This window comes from Ambystoma mexicanum, chromosome 1q (assembly GCF_040938575.1).
Source record: "Ambystoma mexicanum isolate Mex_15411 chromosome 1q, UKY_AmexF1_1, whole genome shotgun sequence".
NCBI classification, from domain to species: Eukaryota; Metazoa; Chordata; class Amphibia; order Caudata; family Ambystomatidae; genus Ambystoma; species Ambystoma mexicanum.
In genome coordinates this window covers 585330909-585355176 of record NC_090922.1, presented here as the reverse complement: position 1 = coordinate 585355176, position 24268 = coordinate 585330909, and the positions used below count along the sequence as shown (strand labels likewise).

The window sequence follows — 24268 nt, the reverse complement described above, 5'->3', positions numbered from 1 at the left end:
TTTCCACTTTTCTTTCTTGTCCACCTAATTGTTATGAGTGATTGTGTGGCATGTTCCCAGCTGTGCTGTATTTGAATTTAGTGTAATGGGACGGGTTATGTCTAGTCCCCCCTCTCTGGTATTTTTGCTGTAGATTAGAAGTTGCCTACTCCCATGTTATCTATTTACGTCGCTGGTCTATTGATGCTTGTGTGTAATTTGTAGGCCAAGGTGCTATTGATACATCGTCCTTGTCCTTCCATCCCGATCTAGCTGTGTGTAATCCATGGTATCGTCCTATCATATCTATAACTCAGTTGGTAAATTGGTATGCTGTAGATTGGCTTCCTTAGATTCTGTTTGTGGATGGTCGCTTATGGGGATCCGGGATCGGTTTCTTCACTCATCGTCGTTTCAGCTGTGTATATGCTCCCGTAGGCGTCGTTCTAGTTCTGAGGTGAAGAGCCAGGATTTGAGGAGTTTTCTAAATAGTAGGTGGTTTCTGGTATTATGTATGTTCTTTGGTAGGTCGTTCCAGGTTTTTGGTGCGAGGTGGGAAAAAGAAGATCCTCTGAATTTTCTTTTGTTGTAGGGTTTTGGTTCCAAGCAGATGTCGCTGCTTGATCTGAGCATCCTTGTTGGGTGATATAGGCTTAATTTGTCTCCCAGGAACTCTGTGCCTTGCTTGTGGATTGCTCTGTGGGTGATGCACATTGATTAGAACTTGATTAGTTGTTTTATCAGTAGCCAGGGTAGTGTTTTCAGTGCCGGTGTGATGTGTTCTCTTCGGGGTAATTTGAGGAGCAGTCGGGCCACCGCGTTTTGTATGCTTTGTAGTTTTTATAGAAGTTGTTCAGGCATACCCAGATATAGACTATTGGCATAGTCTACTCTGGGCATGACGAGAGCGATGCCGGTAAGTGTTTTGTTGGCGAATGACAGGAATGGTAGGATCCTTTTTACCACTTGCAGGAGAAAGAAGCATTTCTTCATTAGAGCTTTTACTTGTGGCTCTAGAGTAAGTTTGTTGTCCATCAGAACTCCCAGGTTTTTTTTACAATCGACGATGGGGCTGGGGTTGTACTGAGATCCCTTGGCCAAGGGATGCAATGATTGTCTCCTTTGTTTTTTGTGACAATCATTATTTCAGTTTTGCCGGCGTTGAGTTTGAAGTAGTTCGAGTTCATCCAGTTGTGTATTTCACAAAGGCAGTTCTCTAGTGTTGTGTTTGCTTCTTGAATGTCTTGTATTTTGTAGACTATTTGTGTATCGTCAGCGTAGTTGTAGCAGGCGAGTCTGTGTCTTTTGATGATCTTGATTAGTTGAGACCGGTAGATGTTCAATAATAGCAGAGAGAAGGATAATCCTTGTGGTACTCCGCATGAGGATTCTCTTGGGTTGGATTTGAAAGGTTTCATCCAAATGGTCTCCGTTCTGTTTGTTAAGAAGGATTTGATCCACAATAGGACATGGTCAGTGATTCCAAGTTCTTCCAATCTCGTGATGAGGATATTGTGGTTAACTGTGTCAAATGAAGCTGAGAGGTCTAAAAGTATCAAAGCAGTACTCTTGTCTGATTCTCTGTTTGATTTTAGGTCATCCTATATTGAGAAGAGTGCTGATTTCGTTCCTCTCATTGGTCTGAAGCCTACTGATGCCTCGTCTAGTAAGCGGTGCTCTTCTACAAATTCTTGGGTTGTTCTGTATATGTACATTTCGAGCAGTTTAGCTCGATACGGGATGTCGGAGATGGGTCTGTAATTGGAGAGGTCCTCTACATTTCCTGCTGTATCTTTGAGTAGAGGCCTGATGTATGCTGATTTGAAGGATTGTGGCACTTTCCCTGTTGCGATTGAAAGGTTGAAGACATTCCTATGGTAATCCATGGGTGTTCCTTGTGAGAGGATTGATTTGTATATGTACGGAGGGCAGAGATCCACGGGGGAACCTGTTTTGTTGCTTTGATTTACCATTTTGACAAAAGTCTCCACTGATATTTCGAGGAAGCTTCGGAGTTTGTTCAGGCGTTCCTCGTGGAGGTAGTTGAGTCCTGTAGTCTGTTCGCATTGTCTGTTTTGTATGGTCTGCTGGATGGTAATGATTTTGTTTTTGAAGTGGTCTGCTAGGTCATTACATAGTTTCTTCGATGGTATTGGCATGTTGTCGCAGCCCAGTGGATTTTTTATTTCATTCATGATTTTAAAGAGTTCTTTTTGAGTGTTTGGTGCTTGAACGATTCCATTGTCGTAGTGTTTCCTTTTTGCTTTTGTATTTCCTTTTTATATGGGAAAATATTTTGTTGAAATTTGATTTTTTTTCCGCAGTCATTTTTGATCCTCCATTCTAGTTAAAGTTTTCATTTTTTCCTTTACATGGCGCTGAGTAGTGGGGTGAACCATTTTGCTGTTGCTCTTTTGCGTGAAGGGGTGAAAGGGTTTTCTTTTGCGATTTCGTGGATCGTTGTTATGATCCAGTTGTGGAGTAGAGCTATTTTTTTGTCCAGGTCAGATTCGAGTTCCAGAAGTTCAGTCAGGTTAGAGTTTTTGATGGTTCTCCAATTTCTTTTCATGGTGATTGGTAGCTTGTCTTGTTGCTTGATTATTGGAGTGGTAAGTGTGATTTTGAAGGGAATGATGAGTTTGTTGCTCCAGAGCATTTGAATTGGTGGTTGCATGTAATGAGTTTTTTGTTGGCAAATATTGCGTCAAGTGTATGCCCTACTGTGTGGGTTGCTCCTTTGACTAGTTGGTGTTGAAGCCGATTGGATGAACATCAGCGAAGGCTGCTTCTTCATTGAAGTGGTCTGTTAGATTGATAGTTGGGCTGTTCAATCGTAGTGCTTCTCCATCGATACCGATTTATTGAGGATCAGCGAAGGCTGCTCCTTCATTGAATTGGTCTGTTAGATTAGTAGTTGGGTTGCTGACCATTAGTGCTTCGTCGTCGTGTATGGTGTGCTGTGGGTATCGATTGTGCCCTTCTGTTCTTGTGATGTAGGGAGTGAGGGGGTTGATATCTTCCCAATCTCTTCTTGGGTACTCCCGTCTTTTTCCAGGTGTTTGGCGGTATTCTTTGCTTTTCTTGAGATGTCAGAGTCGTTGAAGTATCGAGGTTCTGTTGTTGTTGCGATATACGGTGTTAGATATAAGGATTTTTCTCTTACAATGCTTCTTCTGTTGATAGTGGTATGTGGTGGGGTATGTTCTCTATTCAAGGACGTTTCTACTGGGGGAAGTTGAATTTGTGTATCCGTATTAGTTGTTCCAAGTTCCTGCTGTCTTTGTCGGCGTCCATTTCTGTGTCGGGGCATTTTGGGTTCTCAGTGGTGGGAGTTGGTCTCAGTGTAGAGTTTACAGGGCAAATTGCCCAGCTGTAGTGTCTTGTGCTAGGGAAGTATTGCTGTTTTCCTCTTATGTTGAGGTGACTGGGTTTTGTCGAAAGTGGTCTGTCTGTTCTATCGTTTGGGTAAGGAGTTATTTTCCTATAGGAGTGCTGTCCAAGGGAGTAGGGGAGTACTAGGAGTTGGCCGTGTGGCTCGGCTATTTGGGGCTATGGGGAGGAGGTCAACAGGGTTGGTGGTTGAAGGTAGTTACTAGCTTTGGAGGCTTCTGCGGGTTCTTGGGCGTTGGGCAGCCGAGGAGTCAATAAAGGTAGATATTGATATAATGCCCAGAGATTTGGAGTGAAACGATAGTGGGAGCCTAGGTTTCACTGATATTATAATTGAGGTACTCTTTGATTTAGGATCTCTGAGTGTTGAGGAAGGATCTAGGTTTGGCACGGGCCAGGAATAAGTTAAGCGCCTCGATTCCTGAATCTAGTTGACAGGGGCCAATATTCACAGTACTATCACAGAGTGGCACTTTCTACATGTGATTCAAGTCAATCTGAACAATTCTCCAGGGTGCGACACAGGCTAATAACCACAGTACTATCAAAGTGTGGTGCAGGCTAATAAACATAGTACTATCAAAGTGTGGTGCAGATTAATAATCACAGTACTATCAAAGTGTGGTGCAGGCTAATATTCACAGTACTATCACAGAGGGGCAATTTCTAGATATGATTCAAGTCAATCTGAACAATTCACTAGGGTGAAACGCAGGCTAATAATCACAGTACTATCAAAGTGTGGTGCAGGCTAATAATCACAGTACTATCAGAGTGTAGGCTGGTTTGTTAAGTGGCAGGATTTCCAGGGTAGAGTGATTGCTCTACTCCCCAACCAGGCCACTCCTACCTTGATTGTAGCTGCTGGTGGACGGCTGGCCACTGGCATCCCCTGCTGACACCTGCAGACATTGTCTGCAGCCACCTTTGTTAGAGTCGCCCTTTGCCTTGGGTTCTTAGCCACAGGGGCTGCACGCGCAGAGGGGCTGCCCTGGAAAGGTCGGTTAAGACCAAGGATTGGGCCAATCAGGGAAGGGGAGGCGGCTGGGAGGTGGGAGGGGAGCGCCGAAAGAAGTGGAAGCGGAGATGGGATCTGGAGGGAAGAAGGTGCTCAACGGGGTTGGGGGCTGTATTAGAGGCCACAAAATGGGGTCAGACAAAGCCCAGGAGCCTTTACAGTCTGGTGCACTCGCCTGCGTCGCTGAAAAAAACAGGCGAGCAGGAAGTTGTACCGGACTAAGGACCAGGCAGCACATGATAAACCACCAATCAGGGAAGGGGGAGGGCTGGGAGGCGGGAGGGGAGCGCACAGGTGATGGGATTGGGAAGGAAGAGGGTGCTCAACGGGGCTCGGGGCTGGATGAGGAGGCCAAAAATGGGGTTGGACAAAGGCCCAGGAGCCTCCTTCACCTGCTTCACCGAAACAAAACAGGCGAGCAGGGAGTTGCACCGGACTAAGGGCCAACAGGCCAACAGCACGGGATAAATCACCAATCGGAGAAGGGGGTGAAGGAAGTGGGAGATGCAGTAGTGATTCCGAGGGGATCATTGAGGAGTGGAGTGGCTGTATTAGGTCAATAGAAAAGGAAAAAAATAATTTAGAAAGACTGTTCTGTGACCGCACAGAGCAGTCTTTCTAAATCGAATTGTTAGCCCCTGCGAAGCACACAAGTGTGCGCAGGGGCTGACGGGCACGGCAGGACCAGGAAACGGTCACGATGGGAGAATGGAAACATTTATGTGTTTGTTTGTCTGGGTGTTGGGTGTATGTGTTTGCGTGTGTGTTTGTGTGCGTTTGGGTCGGGGGTGTTGGGAGGGGAGGGACGTGGCTGAGGGAGGGAGGTTCGGGGGCTAAAACCCCCTGATTTGAAGTAAAACCGGGAACAGACCTAAAAAAATTTAAATAAGGACATAGAATCAGAGTGGCAGACGTAGGGTTGAAGAAGGGCAATGAAACAGTTGTGAAGTGGAAAAGATTGAAAAGAAAAGATGAGGGCAGTGCCCAGGGTTGTGAAGGAGGTACAGAATATAGTTGTGGTTGGAGAGGGGCATTGTGATGGTGGCTTGTGCTCAGAGGGGGGAAGAAGGTGCACAAAAGGGTGTATACACGTGGAGAAATGGTTGGTATTTGGCAAATTGGGACAGGAAAAATGCAGGTGCCCACGGGTGCAAAGAAGGGAATCAAAATTGGTAAGGAGAATAAAGAAATGAGGGGTAGTAACAAAGGGAGAAGGAACTTGATAAAAGGGACGAGACTTTTATACAGAAGTTGATAAAGGAAGTGGAGGAGTGAAAGGTAGATGGACAATCCAAAGACCAGGAGGTGAAATTGGTACAGGAAATAACACAAGATATAGAGAAGTGGAAAGCTGAGATATGGTTACAAGAGGAGCTTGGCAAGTAGTGGTTGATAGAACTTTAGGATCAGAGGAGTGGGGTTTTCAGCTAGTAAGGATGAGACATGACATAAATGAACTATAGAAGGTAGAGTTAGTCGTTGCCCACCCCTCTGCCCTACCAAGCTGTCCAGGTCTACACCCAGTACTTTGGTACCTACCACACCTTCTTACCAACCCCTCTTTCTCTGCACTAAAGATTTAGCAGGCTTCCACGGAGGGAGGAAAGTGACTTGAGGTGCAGGAGCTAGAGAACCAATATGAGAAGGATGAGACGTAAGTGAGCTATAAGTATAGGAAAAGAAAGAGGAGAAGAAAGCAAGCAAAATGTTCACAGTGAAAACCGGCATTGCAGAGGTCTATTGCCAAATCACTGGAGAAAATAAGCCCTGAAGATTGGAAATCCACAAACTTTGCTTAAAGACCCTGTTTGTTTATGATGAATTGTTGAGCCAGCAAGCGAACCTGGCGCATTCTAAGGCTCTAGGGTATTCGGTATTAAGTGAAAACATAGTTTTCACTATACATAGACAAAAAAAAATCAATTTAGAAAGACCACTCTGTGACCGCACAGAGCGGTCTTTCTAAATTGCACTGTCAGCCTGGCACAGCGAGACCCAGAAGAGTTGTTGCGAGTGAGAGAGTGAGAGAGAGAGAGAGAGAGAGAGGGAGAGAGACAGAGAGACAGAGAGAGAGACCCCGCCCACAATCACACAAAACGCCGCCCATTTTCACATGGCTCCGCCCACACGTCAAAAAGGTAAACTCTGTTGCAATGTGATGTGATGTCAGAAATTTGCAGTTCAAATTAAAATATGCATATTTCATTAAATTGCCTTTTCACAACCACCCAAATTGCATAGGACAAAAGGCCTTCCATAAAATCAACACGTTAAAATGTGAACATGTAGACTCCAAGAACCAACACAAAGGTTTTCCCTGAATTTTGTAGTACCCAAATTGGAAATTTCACCGTAGTTGTATTTCAGCAGGTTATTTTGTGCAGTGTTGAGTTGCACAGACTGCAAACCTGATGGTTGTGGTTCAAACGTGCTGAGTCCACCCTAACCTGGGCAAAAAGAACGAAAGCAAAATAAACGCACGTTATTTTGCTTCACCGGCATTCTTTTTGCCAAATTGCTGCAGAGATAAAACCCCACTCAGGCAGGGAGTCCGTGGCGACGAAGTCCTGCAAGCACAACAAAAAAGCAATCTGTGAAACCTTTCCCCCATAAAAATTCCTGAGATTCCAGCGTCTTTCCCGGAGACCCAGAGAAATGGCTAAAATTCCTGAGTCTCCGGGAAAAATACAGAGGTTAGGCAGGTATGGGGGGAGGGAGGGGTGTGTGTGTGCATGCATGCGTGTGTGTAGTGAGTGTGTGTGTGTGTGCATGCGTGTGTGTAGTGAGTGTGTGTTGTGCTGGGAAGGGGGAAATGGGTGTTCCGGTGGGGTTAAACCCCCCAATTAAGACTATGACCGGAGGGGAGAGCGTGGGGATCACCTTGCAAGGGTCAGGGCGCAGAAAGGGATATTTTCACATTTTAAAACAGCTAAAAATAATCAGTATTTTTTGTGTTTAGTTTTTAAAATGCGGAAATATCACATAGAACCAGGAAAAACATTTTTGATCTTTTAGTTGCCCTACAATTTTAGCTCAAAGCCACTGGACCTAGCTTGACAAGTTTCTCTTGCACTTTATTCCATTCTGCTTTATTATTTTCACCTTCACATCTATAGTTCCCTAATGAACTACCTTTAACTTAGGTTTTCTGTTTTTCTGGTCCTTGATTCCTGACTCTTACACACACTAACTATAGAGTCACTGAAACCAGAAGACTGATGCCTGGGAGATCAGACACAGAGGGCTGACCCATGATTATACAAGGCCACAGGTATTTTCTGGGTCAATTTGCATGATAAGATGATAGTGTTAAATGGTGCTCCTTCTGCTCCAGAGATCTGTGTCAAATTTGGCACTAAATTACTAACAAGAAGCTCTTTCCCTTCTCTTTATCACAACCACTGCTAATTACCAACGGTTTTTCAAAAGCATGCAGAGATTATTATTTCATCCTCTGTCATTTCCCAGGAGGCAAGAAAGATCAGGATGGAGTGAAGCCCTTCTCAGGAGATGTCGAGCTTACAAAAGAAGGCTAGCGGCAGGGACGTCATTTCACCAAAATGCCAGGGGTGGCGGAAGTGACATCTCATGACCCTTGACCTCTGATGATATCACAGGAAGTAATGTCATTTGCCCCTGCCCCCAAGTGACATCACAGGAAGTGATGGTACATAACCTTTCACCCCTTGACAAAACTTCCAGTGGAATCACATAACCATATTTTTCTTGGTGTACCGAGGCACAATGCTGTATCACCACTGTAATATGATGCAAATTTCATACAAGAATGCATCCCCATACAAGAATGCATCTCCATATGTAGCATTAAAGGGAATACATACATGGTTCATCATCAGACAGACCAAGAGGCTGACACCACAGCATTGTACTCATCTATATGCCGCTGAGCTTTTATGTTAGTAACCATACATGTCTGAGCTATATGGTCAGTGGCATATATGGTTGAGTAGACCTGGCTATGATTCAAACCTATGACAGGCAGAACACACATAGAGCCCAGCAATGAGCAATTAACCCACTGAGCTATCTTAACAGCTATTTATCCTTAAATGTGCATACCACAGAATGTGGTAATGTGGTGGCTTATAGGGGTTACATTTCTTATTAACATCACACTTACTATTACAGTACTTAGAAGCAGCAGGGCTATGTCATGGCACACTAGTAAACCTGATTATTGTAGTGCTATATTGTTTTTAAAGGACTCGTGAGGTTGGTGGCTAGATATCTTCATACATGGTTCTTTTTAACTTCACAATTGATTCTACAGAATATTGTGTCACAATTGGATAGCTCAGAGGGCTTAAATCATATGGCTTTTTTTATTCCTGCTGCAAAATGTGCTGTAAAATGTATTGGTTCGACCTGGGCAAGGGTACAGCTCCCTTGCGTCACTCAGTTTGGGAATCCCTGCCCCTGTAGCAAAAATCAAAAGTTGCCACCCATTCATATATGCACAGTAAGTGAACATATCTTAATGTAAAATATACAAATTTAGTTCAATTGACCTTTCCCTTAAGAAAAAAGTGCACAAGACAAATGTGTATTTGCCTTTAAAAAAAAGTAATCAACACTGGAAAAATAACCTGAGAGAGAATTATTTCCAATAACTATTCTGTCAAAGTGTGAAAGGTGTCTACATTTTAAACCCAACAATTTATAATGAAACATTCCAAGGAAACAGGATGGGTCACTAGGCGCTCACGTTTTTAAGGAAATCCCTCATGTATCCGCTCCCCCATCAATGGACAGGAGCACCCCATAATGCAGGCCATTGAAATAAGCAAGTTGCTCATGCTGTCCGATGCTAAATAGTTCACTCTTATTTTCTCAAATGTAAGCTTGGTAAACAATAGTTTGAAGTTGAGCTAAAAAAATGTTTTACATTTTGAAAAAAATGACACTTTAAAATAATGGGAAGAATGCTCTGGTGTTTTCAGGGGTGCGTTGGCAAACTTGGGTTTGCCTGTATGGCAAAAGAGCAATGCCGGGAGAGCCACAGCTCCTGTGTTTGCAGTAGTGCTGTGCGTGAGAAAAAACCAGGCGAATAAATAATTGCGTAGAACTCACCTACACATCTTCCGAGTCTTCAGTCGGCTCTTCCCCGCACCAGCTCCATCGCTCCCCACTCTGTCTGAGAACCCCCTGCTTTTGTGCCCATTTTACCATGGCCCGGGCAGACCCTTGCCCCTCCCGGAGAGCGTGAGCTTCCTGTCTGGGCATCGTACGAGGTGTGTGGTGAGCGCTCACGAGGGCCGAGCAGCTGCTCGTGCCTGCACTCAGAGCTCTGCCCCCCCAGCCTCACCCGATCTCCAGACGTCAGCTCAGCTTGAGAAGGTCGGAATCGGGTCAATGTCAGTTACAGTCAATGTCAATCAGACAGACACGGTGACGCTCACTGCCCAGGCATGGCGGCAGGCAATCTGGAGCTTGCACGCTTTTTAAAATAATTTGTTGAAACAAACTATTTTAAAAAGTGCTGCAACCTCCAGTCCAGGGACAGGGGACACAAAAATATTCCAGAGGTCGTTGGGGAGACAGCAGAGGTCGCTCTTCCGACCTATGGTGACCCCCAAATGACATCCCTGGGTAGCGGTTGCTAGATCTACCTACAAAATCTCAACTCAAAGACCCAACACGTTATTAGATGCCAGGGAAGGGCAACGTCAAGCCTGCATCTACAGAAGATCCCTGGAAGAGGAGGAAATGGCATGCATGGACCAGCCGGTCTCTGTGTAAAATGAATTTGTGGTCTGCGTAGGCTTCACAGGCATTTGGAGACTTCTGTCAGCGTGTGTGAAAGGAGAAAAATAATTTCAGAATGGCTAAACTGATCATCCTTTGGCTCCTGGTTGCAATAGATGGCGGCAATTTGAAAGGATCCATTGAATATATTTTGCAGGACTTTGTGATTACGGATAGGAGAGGTCCTCCAGTTTGAAATGAAGCAATATTTTGTCTACCTGTAAAGGTGTGCAGTCATTGCAGTCAGCAGGAGAGTCTGTTCTTGCTCTCTATTGTGAGAAGGGGAGTGTTCCTTCAAGCCTTGGACCCAGCACGGAATGCCCCCGCTGAGCTCTGCAGCAGAGGTATGCAGTCATTGCAGTCCGTGCAGGCTTGGAGGCGTGGACGCTTGGAAGACCGACTACAGAACGATAAATCTGATTTTCGACACGAGAACTATAGTAAGGTAAGACTGCCGCTGTTAGGAAACCTGATAGCCTGATAGCCTTGCGCGGTGTATTGGCCCTGTTTGAAGTGTTGGAGGGAGATTACGGGTGTTCGTACAACCATGTGGGGTGAATATGTTGCCATCAGGACTTTGTACCTGCCGGCAAGTGAAGAAACGTGAGGAGATGACGAGTAACACTCAAAGTGGACTGTTAGTTTCCCGGCCCACCTCCTTCTAGAAGGTCAATTTTGAAGATCCTTTGCCTCATGAAAGCATGCGGGGCATGAGGAGCTGCAGACTGGGTTTGATGGAGGGTGCCGGCATGGAGTCTCCACTGAAAGTCCTGCTACAGGAGCTGGTGGAGTGGCAAGACATGAGTGCTGCACCACTATCGATCCTGCCGTTCGTTCCACCAGTCAAAGCCGTGGGAATAGATAGAGGGGGAGCATTGAACCCTTAGTCCCGGGAACATCCAGGGAATTGAGCCGACTGCTCTTGGCAGTATAGACCTGACATCCACACAATGGTGAATACAGCTAATCCCGAGAGGGCGGGAACACGATCCCGACCCTGACCGAGCAGCAAATGTTACTTCGAGATTTACAAGAAAACCACGAAAACTGTGTGAGAGACTTGACATCAGAGGATATTGACTTCGATGGAGACTATGCATACTTAGAAGAGGTCTTTACCCATCCAGACTCACCGGAGTATGCTTCCTTATAGCCTTTAGATAATTCTACAAAGACTTTGTTTCAGGCATTTACTTTTGCACCAGCCACAACTCGTGCTTCTAATATTCTAGAGCTTCAACGTTCAGCTCTGGCAGCTTGACTAGCTCAGGACATAGCTCAGCTTAACTCCACGACTGTAAGGCAAAGAAGGACTAGTGAATACTCTAATACCAATCGCTCGACCCCATTGATCATTGAAAAACCTGATGGGATGATATCTAAGGCAAAGTTACCAATGGTTGAAGCAAAAGCAATAAAAGATATGGTACAGAGCGGTTTGGATGAGGCTGATGCTACCATTCTAAATTCGATTCCAAATGTTAATATATTAGAAATGGATGACCTGTGTCAAGAGTTGGAATATCTACAAGAGTTTCAATCCTCTTCTTCGTCGCCATCGGCTGACTCCCACCTGGGCTCAACTTCAAAGAGAAATGGGCTGTCGAATGAATATTAATTATCATCTGCTGGAGCAATAGATCATACTCAGCTTCAGAACATGGTGATAGCAGCTTTTAACTGTGAGGATTAATCCTTTCATAAAACTCTATGAAAATATAAATGAAAGAATAAAGGACCAGACAACTCTTCTGGCGATGATACATACTAAGCTTATATTTTTGGAATCCTTTTTGGGGTCAGTGCAGTCACGTCTGGATAAGGAAGCTGAATTAACTGCACAGTGGCAAGCTAGACTATCTGACCGAGCAAGAGGGTAGGAGACAGAAAAAAACAACCTGATGACTTCCATTTTGGATATATTGAAATGATCTAGACACCAAAAAGGAATATATGACCAATTTAAGACGGGGTCAATTGAACAAAAAGTTCCTGTTTGTACTTCTACCATCGTCCAAGGCTACTAAAGTGAACTGCGATCCTATTCTACTGATCATAATATCTCCACCTAAAAATCTTGGTTCTCATATGGTGAGAGATGGCAACAGTGATGAACAAAGGCAAGAGCCCTTGAGTTTGAGCACTTTGTCCAAACTGTGGCAGGGTCACAGTTCAATGGCACATAAAACTCTTCTCTATTTTTGCTAAAATCAAGTAACCATGAACATGAGGAAAAAAGTGGTGGTGAACCAGTGGAAAAAATCAAAGAATCTAAAACCAACCAAGAAACACAAAACTAATGGATCTAGAGCTTTCATACGGAATCTGACGTTTCCTTGATCTCAGAACCTGGAAAAGGGCAACTCAAAGGTACATAGAGAAGTGACTGCGTTTCATGAGACTCATCAAGAGAACCCAGTATCATACAACTCAATAGACCAGGATACTCTCCTCTTAATTAATATATCCACTTGCATGGATGAGATTAATTTGGAGGATGAAAATAGGAGGGATTAAACCTATGAGTTGGAAGTTGAGTGTGAAACCTGACCAAGTCTGGGTGTCAAGAGGAAAAATTGTATAATCCCTCGTTCCCCATTTCATTTGGAAATGCTGGGGGTTAAAGATTTATTGGCCAAGATGATATTAAGATAGTGGAATTTGTAAACGAAACCCATCTGGTTTCTGTGATTCTTCATCAATGCTGGTGAGAAACTCTCTGTTGGAGGACGTGTCTGATTTGCTACATCTAGGCTTTGAGTTATCTGATGGTTCTCAGATCAAATCTTTAGAGTCCATGAGGGTTTCCTCCAATTAACAAAAAAAAAAGTTTGGGGTGGAAACCACTGAACCGCCAAGAACCAAGAGCTTGTGAATGCCCTAAATCTACAACTTCAAAGTTGAGGAGAGAATCTAATTACCCAGCGTCAGCTGAGAGTGATGTTACAACTCTAAAAGTAACTTTTGACTGTGTAAAGGGCAAAAAAAGAGAAAGGTGAAGGTTAGCCAAGAAAGGAGTGAACATATGGGATCCTCTTCAGACTGGCCATGGTTGGCTGGTTCATTGGCACAAGCAACTGGAAAATAATATTTAGAACACCAGGATTGTTCTCCCGTATGCCTGGGCTTGTGGAATACGGGAGGTTTCATGCACCTTTTAAATAAGGAAGAATTGGATTGTACAAATTATGATATATTTTGTATGCAGGAGACATGGTTGTCCACTAAAGCAATCTACATGGGTTATGAAGTGTGTCTGAATCCTGCGAAAACAAGATCGGTGGGAAGATCTATGGGCTCTGCTTAACAATAATGTAAAATTCCAATAGGCAACTGTGATTCCGCAGTCACAGAGAAAGATTGGATTAACTATTTTGCCAAACATTTGGCCTGCCAGGCCTTAGCGGATCCTGTACGATCCGAACAAGCCATCAAAGCATGGTCAATAGAGTTTGATCAAGAAGATATAATAGCTCTAATTAAGAAGTTAAACTCCTCTCGAGCTGCGGGCCTGGACGATTTGAATAACAACATACTAAAACAAAACCCTGAAGATTGGACAGAATTTTGTCTCATGCTTGTTAATCAAATCATACAAGCAAGAGAGATTCCCCAATCCTGGAGGGCTGCCTTGACATACCGCTATTCAAGAAGGAGCAATAGAGAAAATCAAAAAATCTGTAGACCAATCGCACTCTTGCGTCCATTTTATGGCGACATCTAAAAAGATCGGCTACCGAATCAGGGCATTTTGATAAAAGGCAAGCAGGTTTTGTAATTGAGGGGAATTAAGAATAAACAGAAGGTATATTTAGCTTTAATCGATTTGGAGCAATCAAGACAGCAATCAACTGTAGTCCAGATTAGTAGGACCGCGAAAGGGGCTCCTACTAAAAGAATCCACACTTTTAGGGGATTGAAACAGGGCTGCCCTTTGGCGCTGTGTTATTCAACCTTTAAATATCCGATATGGAGTTAAGTCAAGAGAGAGTAAATGCCTTTCCACCAAAAATATATGATCAATTCATTCTGTGGGTATTATACAATTGGATTTTGGGAATTGATGGAGGGATATTTTTGGAAGAGGGTCCTCCGTCTTCCAAAGTGCCTTCCAATATCCCTAATTAGGCATGAACTGGACCTACAGTCATTGCATTCTATGGTTAGGTGGAGATCCTTGAGCCTATTTCAGAAATGTATAGACAGGGACAATCTTCCTCCTTTTGAAATCCTAAAAAATAAGGTAAACAAGGGGAGTGACCAGCTTCTGGACATCTGGAAAGATATTTGTAGAGAATGGTTAAACAATCTCGACCTAACGGAAGACATACTATTGATGAACCCCAGAAAGGTTAAGATCTAAAGAAAGTGTCAAGACTGGATAAATACTCAAACAAAAAGATTGTCCTACAGACTGCCGCTGAATTTGGAAAACGAGCGGAGACCAATTAATCAACTGCCTGGGTATTTAGTAAAACTTCCTAGCCATAGATACCGGGATCGCTTCATGTGGCTGAAACAACGTGAAGTCAGTAACCCTTTGTGTAGATTCTGTAAGAGTGGGGATAAGGTGGAATTAATAGAACACCTGGTAACAGAATGTAACAGTCTGGAAATAATAAAAATGAAATACATGAGCGAGGTGGCCAATCGCTGTAAGACATTATCATTGCAGGAGTGGTGGGAAAACTACTCAATAATACTGGCTGTAATGAAATTTATGGAGGAAGCGCTGGAGCTATAGACTGTGTAATGAGAAGTTGTGGAGGGTTCAATTGTAATGGAGGCTTGTTTAGGGAATTGTAGATTTCACCTTTGTGTAAAGTGGGTTTTAATCATCTTTTTGTTCTGTTACCTTTGTTATTTTGGGATGGAATGTAAATGCATCTAATTATGAAAGGTTTGAAATAAACCAACCATATTAAATAAAAAACATTTTTAAAAACCTGAAGCTGGAAGTATGGGACCAGGGCTGATCGTCCTGAAACAGGCAGACGAATGGTATTGAGTTTTGAAGGCAGCAGCCTAAAAAAACAAGTCCTTTTTCCAAGAGGGTGGAAATCTTGATTAGTATGGACTATAAGAAAAGTGAAGTTTGTTTCAAAACAGCAGGAAACATCTGCTGGAGATGAAGCTCCACGCCATGGCCTTAAAGCCAGCAAAAAGATAGCATCCCTCTGAGGTAAGGAGAGTTTCTTTTTTGTGCACCCAGGCTCCACTAATTCCTTCCTTGGAAACTTTCTGAGACTCTTTATGGCTCGTCAACTAGTTTATGAATGACGTGTTGACCTCGGATACTGAGGTTTCTGTATACGATTGCCAGGTTGAGGTTTTCTAGACCTCCTTATTGCCTGTGAATTTAGACTTGTTAATTGAGGACATGGGTGGCTGCTGAAATCATCATTTACCCTCCTGCCCTCCTAGTGTCTCGGGAGGATAGCTCAGGGGCAACACGCTCGTCTTGGAAGCAAGATGATGCGGAGCATCATAGATTCGATCCCCAGGTCCGATCTTAGAAACCTCTGCGTATTAAGCGTTATCAATAACCCAGTACAATTACAATTACTCTCGCATCCAGACCCAGACCTTTTAGAAAAATTGCTGGGCCATAGAGCTATTCCATATATGTTATTGGGGATCCTTACTAGTATAGCAGAGTGGTAGGAAAGTGTCAGTAACTGAACTACCAACACTTCTACTGCACCACTGTACTACGAGTTTGACTGTAATGTGGAAGAGATACATACCTCCAGCACGTAGCTGAATTTGTTCCTCCACATTAGTTGGACAAACTGGAAGGATTACTGCTGCAGAATTCCTATCTGTGGAAATGCCTTCAAAATCTGACAGAGCTCTAGGGACTCCAGAAATTGGGTCCAAACCATGATTCCGGAATACGCAATCAGGCCTATTGTGTCTGATTACAAGTGGCAGCAACGATAATCAAGTTTGGCGGTAGTTCATAATGAGGCCCATTGTCTTTTGGGTCAAAAGTGCTTCAAATTAATAACTGGCGAGAACAAGGAGAATTTCGAATGGACATTCAGCTGGGTTTAAAGTTTATGTTTCACAGCAAGTACCTCTGTGGCAGTTGGCAGTAACGCGCTTGACTATGTTGAGGGGCTCCAGGATGCCGAAGGTCTGATGTCACAGACATGGGCTCAAAGGTACTGGCTTTGATCAGTTCTCGGAACACTAGCTGGGCATACTTGCTGATAGGGCAGATGCAAGGGGATCTGGTGTCGTGTGCAGTGACACAGCATGCTTGGCATAGCGGCGCCATTGGTGCTGGGAATTGTGTTCTAGATGTATGCTACGAAGAGTCTGGTACCTGAGATGCAGGCTCGGTTTTGTGCCCCAGTTACATAGTTATAGTGTTATATCAGATTCACTTTTGGTGTCTTGTTGCAGATGTTGACTCTTTGCTTTAAGGAAGGTTCAAAAGCCGTCAGTCACAGAACAGACACATGCAACAGGATGTGAGTGGCAACTCATACAGGACATATTTGGGCAAGCCAAACCACACAGGCTGTTGCAGATCAGAAAGTCATTCACTATAATAATAATAATAATAATACTAACAATAATACTAGCTTAATATTACTGTTAGTAGCAGTAGTGGTCAGAACAGTATTCATATAATTCAAAGCCACGCATCCCAAGGCAATCGGAGAGAGCTGAGTTTAATGCACAGCGTAAACTTCTGAACGTGCCCAATATTTACTTCTCATTGGTTTGTGGGATGCCTTATGTGGAAACGGGATGCCTATGCATCACCATGAACCAAACTGGATCTGATTGAAGCCCATTTGTACAATGGTGGGTGGGTGTATGTAATGGGATGGACTGATTTGAACTATTTGTAGCTGAAATTCATGCTGAAATGAAACATTCCAAACCCACATTTCAATGACCGACCTGGTTTTCATTTACTTTATTTTCACATTATGCAGTTTTTATGTTGGTGTTATTCTGCTAGTAGGCCTTTTAAAAGATTCAAATAGATGTTACCTAATTCAGACCAATGGGGGCTTAGGTCCGAATTGATTAAATCCAAATATGAGGAGCATGAGGCATTTGGTTTGAATCCCCTCTCCGGTAAACTCTGGGGGGGGGTGACTAATAAAACCATCCTTACGAGGCTGGCGTTACCGTGATGGTAATACAGGCATGGCTGCCGCCGGTATTCTTTTTTTTCCGTCGCCCAGAAATGGGCAATTACCAGGTCATTATGGCCCTGCTGGACCTTGGTAATTGCGCATTCTCGAGTGCTGGAAAAAAATGCTCCCAATTCCCATTTGAGCCCCATAGGGCTCAATGGGAATGGGGAGGTTGGATGCACCGGCACCATTTATAACGGTGCCGGTGCATCCGACATGCAGTGCTCGCGGCAAGCTTACCGGTACCATAGTTCTCAGACTGGCAAACTTATAATGAGGCCCATTGTGTTGAAAATGCGAACCATGATTCAAGTTAAGCACTTTAATACTTGCACAACCCTAATGTAAAGCTTTTGCAGAGCTGAATTTAGGGAGCGTGAAACAATACACCAGAAAGGCATTCTTTGTCGTTTCTCATGGGGCCAATGTGCTGAATGCAATAAGGGTTTCTGACAGAATGAGGATCACAAACGTGAGTGCAATATAGGAGGACGCGAGCATTTCTGTTCATTATGTAACAGTGGAATCTTCCACCTGACAAATCATGTGTCTCTTATTTTGTTTTTCAGGTGAATGAGGAGGGGAGCGAAGCCGCAGCAGCTACCAGCATAATTTTCCATGGACGCTCTCTCAACCTCAACAAGGTGGTCTTTAAGGCAAACCGACCCTACTTGGTTTTAATCAGAGAAGTCACCATTAATGCCAATATTTTTATGGGCAGAGTATCCAACCCTTGTCCCGAGTGAGTTTGCCCAAAATGATAATCCCACATCTTAATTATACGGTCGTGCTTTTTCCTGACCAAGCTTCCAACAAATAATTTCATCCCCCACTCATAGTCCCATTTTTCATGAATACCAATGACTCTTCCTTTTATTACTGGTTGGATCATTTGAAAACAGTTTAGAGATGACCCTTTCCCATGCATCAACAAGAACAAACCATCCAACAAATCCATCCAAAACAACTTCTTGTACTGCAATGAATGGCTCCCTTCTGTATTGGCGTCAAAGAATAAGGCATACAACCAGCGGTTTATACTCTGGTGGTGGGCATACAGATTGCTGTTCTCCATTGATCTCCGTGAGTCAGTTTTATCAACTGATATTTTTAATTCTCATCATGGCAGCACATTTGCCTCATCTCCACCCTACCCGAAGACTGGGCCAACCCATTCTTTGAAAGCTTCCCTCTGCAATCCAGGTTCCCCAAATATCTTGGAGTTAGGGCCAAACAACCCAGTTCCATCGACTCTTACTTTGCCAATTCTAATTCCTCTTTTCAATTAATATCAGACTGGGTTCCACCAGCCAATGGGGTCAAATCTTTCCATGTTGATACATATACACTTCCCAAACAGAGATCTAAGAGGGTGCCCTCTAAACTGCTTTAAGCTGTTCCAAGAGCAATAGTGATTTTCCTTACACAACCATCGCTGTGTCCCAATCTTTGAAAACAATCTCTCACACTCTGTATAATGCAATAAAGGGTTCCCTTCTCATCCCATCTCAAAGACTGGCTGCTCCACGAAGTGGCTTAGACATTTCCCATGCAATACAGAGCTTCCTTTTCCATACGTTTTAAAGATGTGTGCCTTTTAACTAGTGTTTTAAAATGTCCACCACCAGGCTGTGTTCAACAACCAATGCCCTAATATTACCATACCCAAGGCAGATTACCAGTTGTGATCAAGCAAGGGCTATATTGCATGCAGTCACCTCTTCGGGGCAAACCAAGCGCAAGAAGAGGAAGAAAGAACTGCAGTCTGAAAGATCACCGTGACATGTAATAAACACTGCTCGTGAATACTGACCACCAATGCGTCTGTCCATTCTTCCTGTTTCAGCATGTGTTTTCGCATGTAAGAGTGGGTCTGCCAAAGGGGCTAGCAAGGGAGCAGTCTGGAACGTTTGGAATGGGTGTGTGTCCGTGTGTGTCTCAATTTCCCCCTCTGCGATCTCCAGCTTCCGTAGAGGGGTGTAGACGCTACATTAGTGTTAAGGCAGTTTTTGTGCCACCCTCTACTGAGGGCACTATAACCACTAACACTAATAGGAGGCAAGGAAGGCAAGCCGTACCTGTCTGAAGGTAGGTAATGTGGACAGAGTGACCAGGCTTAACTCTCAAGCAGGGGTGGGTAGTAGGCCGACACAAAGGTCCAACTGGTCCATACACATATTTCTAGGTTGCCAAAAAGGTACATTAGTCTACCGATGTGGCAAAATTGATTGTACCCCTTGTGAAGCCAAAACGTAGTTGCCACTAAACCACTTCCTAAAACCTGTACAGGGTGATAGAATCACCATAGGGCAAAAATAGAGAGGCTGGGAAGCAGCCCTGGGACAAGGCGCATCACGGAAAACATAATACCATATACCTTATGTATGGTAAAACAGATTGTAATGACGAGGCAGCTTCAGGAAAAGTCTCTCTAGCCACAAAAAAGCAAACCCATCATAAAACACAAGGAAAAAAGCAAAAACCTGAAGAGACCTAAGAAATGGTCCTAGAATCTGCAAAAATAGGAATTCTGTCTTAACAATTAGCAACCAACATTTTCACCTTTTAGCACCCATGGAGCACACTCTGGCAGGTTTGCAAATCTGCAGAGAAAGATCAAAGGAGGACACGTACACTTTACTCTGTCCAACCGCATTTACTGGACGTACTCAAGAAAATTGCTGAGTGTCAGAGATTCTGTTCATAAGAAAAAAATATCCTTTGCATGCACGTCCCAGAGATCGGCAGCACCTTGAAACCCCTCGCCCCAGGACCTAAATCCTTACATATGCCAATCAGTTGGTAAATGCAAGCATGAGTCCTAACCCTCATACCTCTCCCCTTCCTGTCTTTCCATTAAGTGTCGGCCAATCAGCTTTTCATACTTTGTCATGGGTGGCAATTGCCTATGTCAAAGACTTTCACTGCTACATCATAATGCATCATCCCTGCCCATTAAATATCCTCTCTTTCCTACCTGGTTCTCAAAAAACATCCACATTCGTAGGTTGTGCTCCTATTTTTGCCAGGGCTTTACAGAGAGGGTTTTAGGGTTGAGGACCGATTTCCACTGTATTTAGTGACTGGAGCAACACATCCACTGAAGGGATACAAGGAGATGATTGGCAGTGACTCAGTTTGTCATTTGGGGGAGTTTGGAGTTGAAAAGAATGAAAGGCCAAGATGGGCCTATCACTATGTTAGATGTGTGAGCTGGTTGGGGATGTTCAGAGAGGAGTTATGGGTTCAATGTGACAGTTTCTGCATTTTGAAGGCCGCACACAGAAAGACGATGCAGACTTCAAAATGCACAATGATCAGACATCTAGGGAGGGTTTCCGCCCCTTAACTCCCCTAGGAATCTGACACCCGGCCCACCCCCATCCTCTCCTGCCCTTGCAGGATTTTGTAGAAATCGTAAGGTTTCCCCACGGATCCCCGTAATTTTCCTGGTGCTTCCCTTATCTGCCCAAAGAATTCCCTGCAACTCCCCACCACAGACACACTTCCATGCAAACTCGGTTACATTTACCTGCTCCCCCGGCCCCTCCTTTTACTGTCACAAACATTGCACCTTCTCCCCCACAAAGACATATGGACATGCACACAGACTTCACACACTTCACACACTGCACCTCCCCAACAAAAACACTCACCTGGGACTCCCTAAGACTTCCCTCTTCTTGTCAGCCCCTGCGTACACTCGTGTGCTCGTATCCAGAAGGATAGCTCAGGGGCAGCTTGTTTGACTTGTAAGACAACGCAGAGCAACACAGGTTCCACTCCAGGTTCCCCACAGCCCCCCCCCCCCCAACTCCCCGGCTTACAGACTGGTCGTTGGTATTAAGCGTGTTATAAAAGAATAATGAATTAATGGCAGACCGATTTAGAAAGACCACCAAGAGCCTCTCTGTTCAGTCTTTCTAAATCAGTCTTTTCTCGATTCAACAAAGTAAACCATCTTTTTTCACTCCACACATAGCTATGATATGCTCCATTACACCAGTCACTCCACATCTGACACCAAATAATCACACTACTATTTTATTGCGATAGCACAAGGTTTTCTTTTTAAAAATATTTTATTTTTGTATTTTGATAACCAAGCAGAAACATACATGGAGGACGATTCCCCTCGCTGCCCACCCAAACATAAAAGTATAGTTTTGCATAACACGAGACTTAAACATCATCATTGCTTCATTCAACATTGTCAGACCGCTATTGCAATCAGGTATTGAATGTATGGGCAGCAGACCTCTGGAGGACAAGCATGCAATGGTAGAGTCTGAATAAAGACAGTCTCAACGTCATGACAATAAGCAATATCCTGGAGCCACCCTTGCACGCTGGGAGGGCGGCCCCTCCCCCGAGCCATGGCCTCCCTTCTACGCGCAGCACAAGCAATAGTCCTGCCAAGTGTCTCATCGCAGGCTGCAAGGCCCTTGTACATCCCAACAGGGCCAAGGTAGGGTCCGGTTCCAGTGATTCCCCAATAATCAGAGACATTTTGGTTAATACCTCTAACCAAAACCCGAAGACCCGTGGGCACTCCCATGCCAAATGGAGAAAACCAGCTGGAGCAAAATCACATCTGACACATGCAGCTGGGGTGGGGGGGAAGTGCTGGTGGAGCCTGGCTGGGGTGTGATAGACCTCGTGTAGGAAATTAAAATGTATTAGATTATATTTGGAGTTTAGGGACACCTTTTGAGTTTGTCTCAGCACGTACGCCCAGTCTTCATCTCTGATAGTTTCCCCCACGGCTGCCTCCCACCACCTCCTCAGGGTCCTACCCTCCCACGGTGCATCCAACACCAATCCATTATAGAATCGTGAGACCAAACGTCCTTCCCCCTGTGAATGAATCATCCCTTGCAATAGTGGCCACACCAGGGGTTGCGTCGGGACTGAGGAGAGGAGGGTCTTAAGCGCATGCCGCAGTCGAAAATACAGAAAAACATCTAGCGCTGAGTAGCTCCCCATTCACTTGCCTATTGGACCGTAAGGAACACCCCGTCCAATAATAGATCGCAGAGGGTCTCAATACCCAGTTTGTTTGCCCATTGAAGACATACTCGTTCACTGGTTATAGCCAAACCAGGTGTGTGTTGTACTGGAAGGAGAGGTGAATACAGAGTGGAGAGACCCGCCCTCTCTGCCTTTTTTTCCAGACCACGCAGGTAATTTTAGCAACATTTAGAGTATTAGGTGATGCCCGAGGCGCCCCGAGAATGGTTGCCCGCAGCCAGTTAGGTGCCACTAGTGCCTTCTCCACCTGTACGTGCGGTCTCACAAAATGTGTAGCCTACCAGTTTCCAAGAAAGTGTGCCTGTGCTGCCCAGTAATAACGCTCAAGATCGGGTAGAGCCAGGCCCCCTCTTGTTGTTGGCTGCATCAATGTCATGTAAGCCACCCTTGCTGGCCTCCCAGCCCATATCAGTTTGAGGATGAGTCTGCGCATTCGCCGAAACAAAGTACTTGACAGTAGTAGGGGAACGTTGAGAAAAAGATAGACATTTGGGGAGTATGGTCATTTTAACAATAGATATTTGCCCGATTAAAGGATAGTTCCGGGACTTTTTTTTTATTGTCCCTACGGGTCGGCCATGTGTTTGTAAGCATAAATCGGTAGATCGTAGGAAACTTTCCTATGGACCTTACCCGACTTTTCGCCCATTATCGCACTCGAAATCAGCCTCCATTTTGTGATAATCCTATCATTCCGCCGCATCGACCTGGCTCACCTGCCTTTGCGGCACTAAATCAAATCCCCCGCCCCTGAGCCTGACATCAGCAGACGCGTACTGCCCATTTCAAGCACGTCTCGTGTCAACAATCGCTGCGCCTCAGCTATTGACGTGTTGCCATGGAAATGGCAGGACGCCTCTTTCCCCAATAAGTATAAACAGACCGTTTCACAACACACAGCAGCAGATTTTCGATTCCATTCCTCTCTCTGTGTTACTTTGAGTATTCTGTGACTCGTTTCAGTGCTCTGGTCAGCTACCTTCGCCGCTTGTAGCCCCTGTGAACACCTGTACCATCTCTGTAAATTATTTTACTATCTTTACCGCACAATGGCCACAATAATGCCGTATATGTACGAGCCCGAGTACACCGAGGAAGAACTACTGGAAAGTCAAGCACGCGAAAACGATGGGGATTCGGACGGCAGTTGGGAGGACCAGTCAACGGATGAAGAGCCTGGACCATGTCGCATGGACGGCGTCTCCACCTGGTGCACGTGCAATCGGTGCGAGCTAATGCCAACTGAGGAGGAGAACTGCTGCTGCCGTGAAAATTCCGGGTGCTTGGCCTACATTTCGGAAAGCGAGCAAAGTCTGCAGGAAGGCGAGCAAAGTCTGCAATGCATCACCGAGCTGCCAGAGTTCAGGGAAGCCTGCCTCTCACGGACCGTGTTGAGGATGATGATGGTGCTTATGCACGAACTTCGCGGCACTGTTCGTCCGCGTAATCCGAGTAACGAGTAAGTATACTCTGTTTGTGATGTCAGTGATGCCACCACTATTTCATGGTCGTCTCCCACATATAAAATTACATTTACATATCATTCGAACGCATGTAAATTTGTTCCATATAGTGCATTTTCTAGATATAATTTTTTTCTAAGAAAAATGACATGTGTTACCTGAATCGACATTGATAAGAAAGTTTGGTCAGTTTAATACAGTTTGCATCTTTTTTTTTCACAGGTGGTACAGGCTGGTGGCCTATCGTTGCTTCACTTGGTGGCTTCACGGGAGGCTCGGACACCGCGTTCGGAGAGTAATACCTGCCTGTGCGGTACTTGCCATTAGACAACATTTCCCCAGTGACAGTGGACAATACCGCGGATTTTCCCTCGATGTGCTGCAACCTCAACTTTACAATGTGTAATGTTTATTATTTATGTTTAATTAAAATCTAAAATAAAGCCCAACATATATTTTAA

At 44.5% G+C, this 24268-nt stretch overlaps 1 protein-coding gene across 2 annotated transcripts in view; it reads left to right on the top strand.

The window, feature by feature from the left end:
• Window positions 1-19126, top strand: part of SERPINC1 (serpin family C member 1) — a 209884-nt gene extending 190758 nt beyond the window's left edge. For both annotated transcript variants that reach the window (XM_069641093.1, XM_069641094.1), the window contains one exon: window positions 17883-19126. In XM_069641093.1, the coding sequence (XP_069497194.1) occupies window positions 17883-18059 (177 nt within the window). In that variant the 3' untranslated portion in view covers window positions 18060-19126. The remainder of the gene's footprint in view (window positions 1-17882) is intronic.
• Window positions 19127-24268: the final 5142 nt, after the last annotated feature.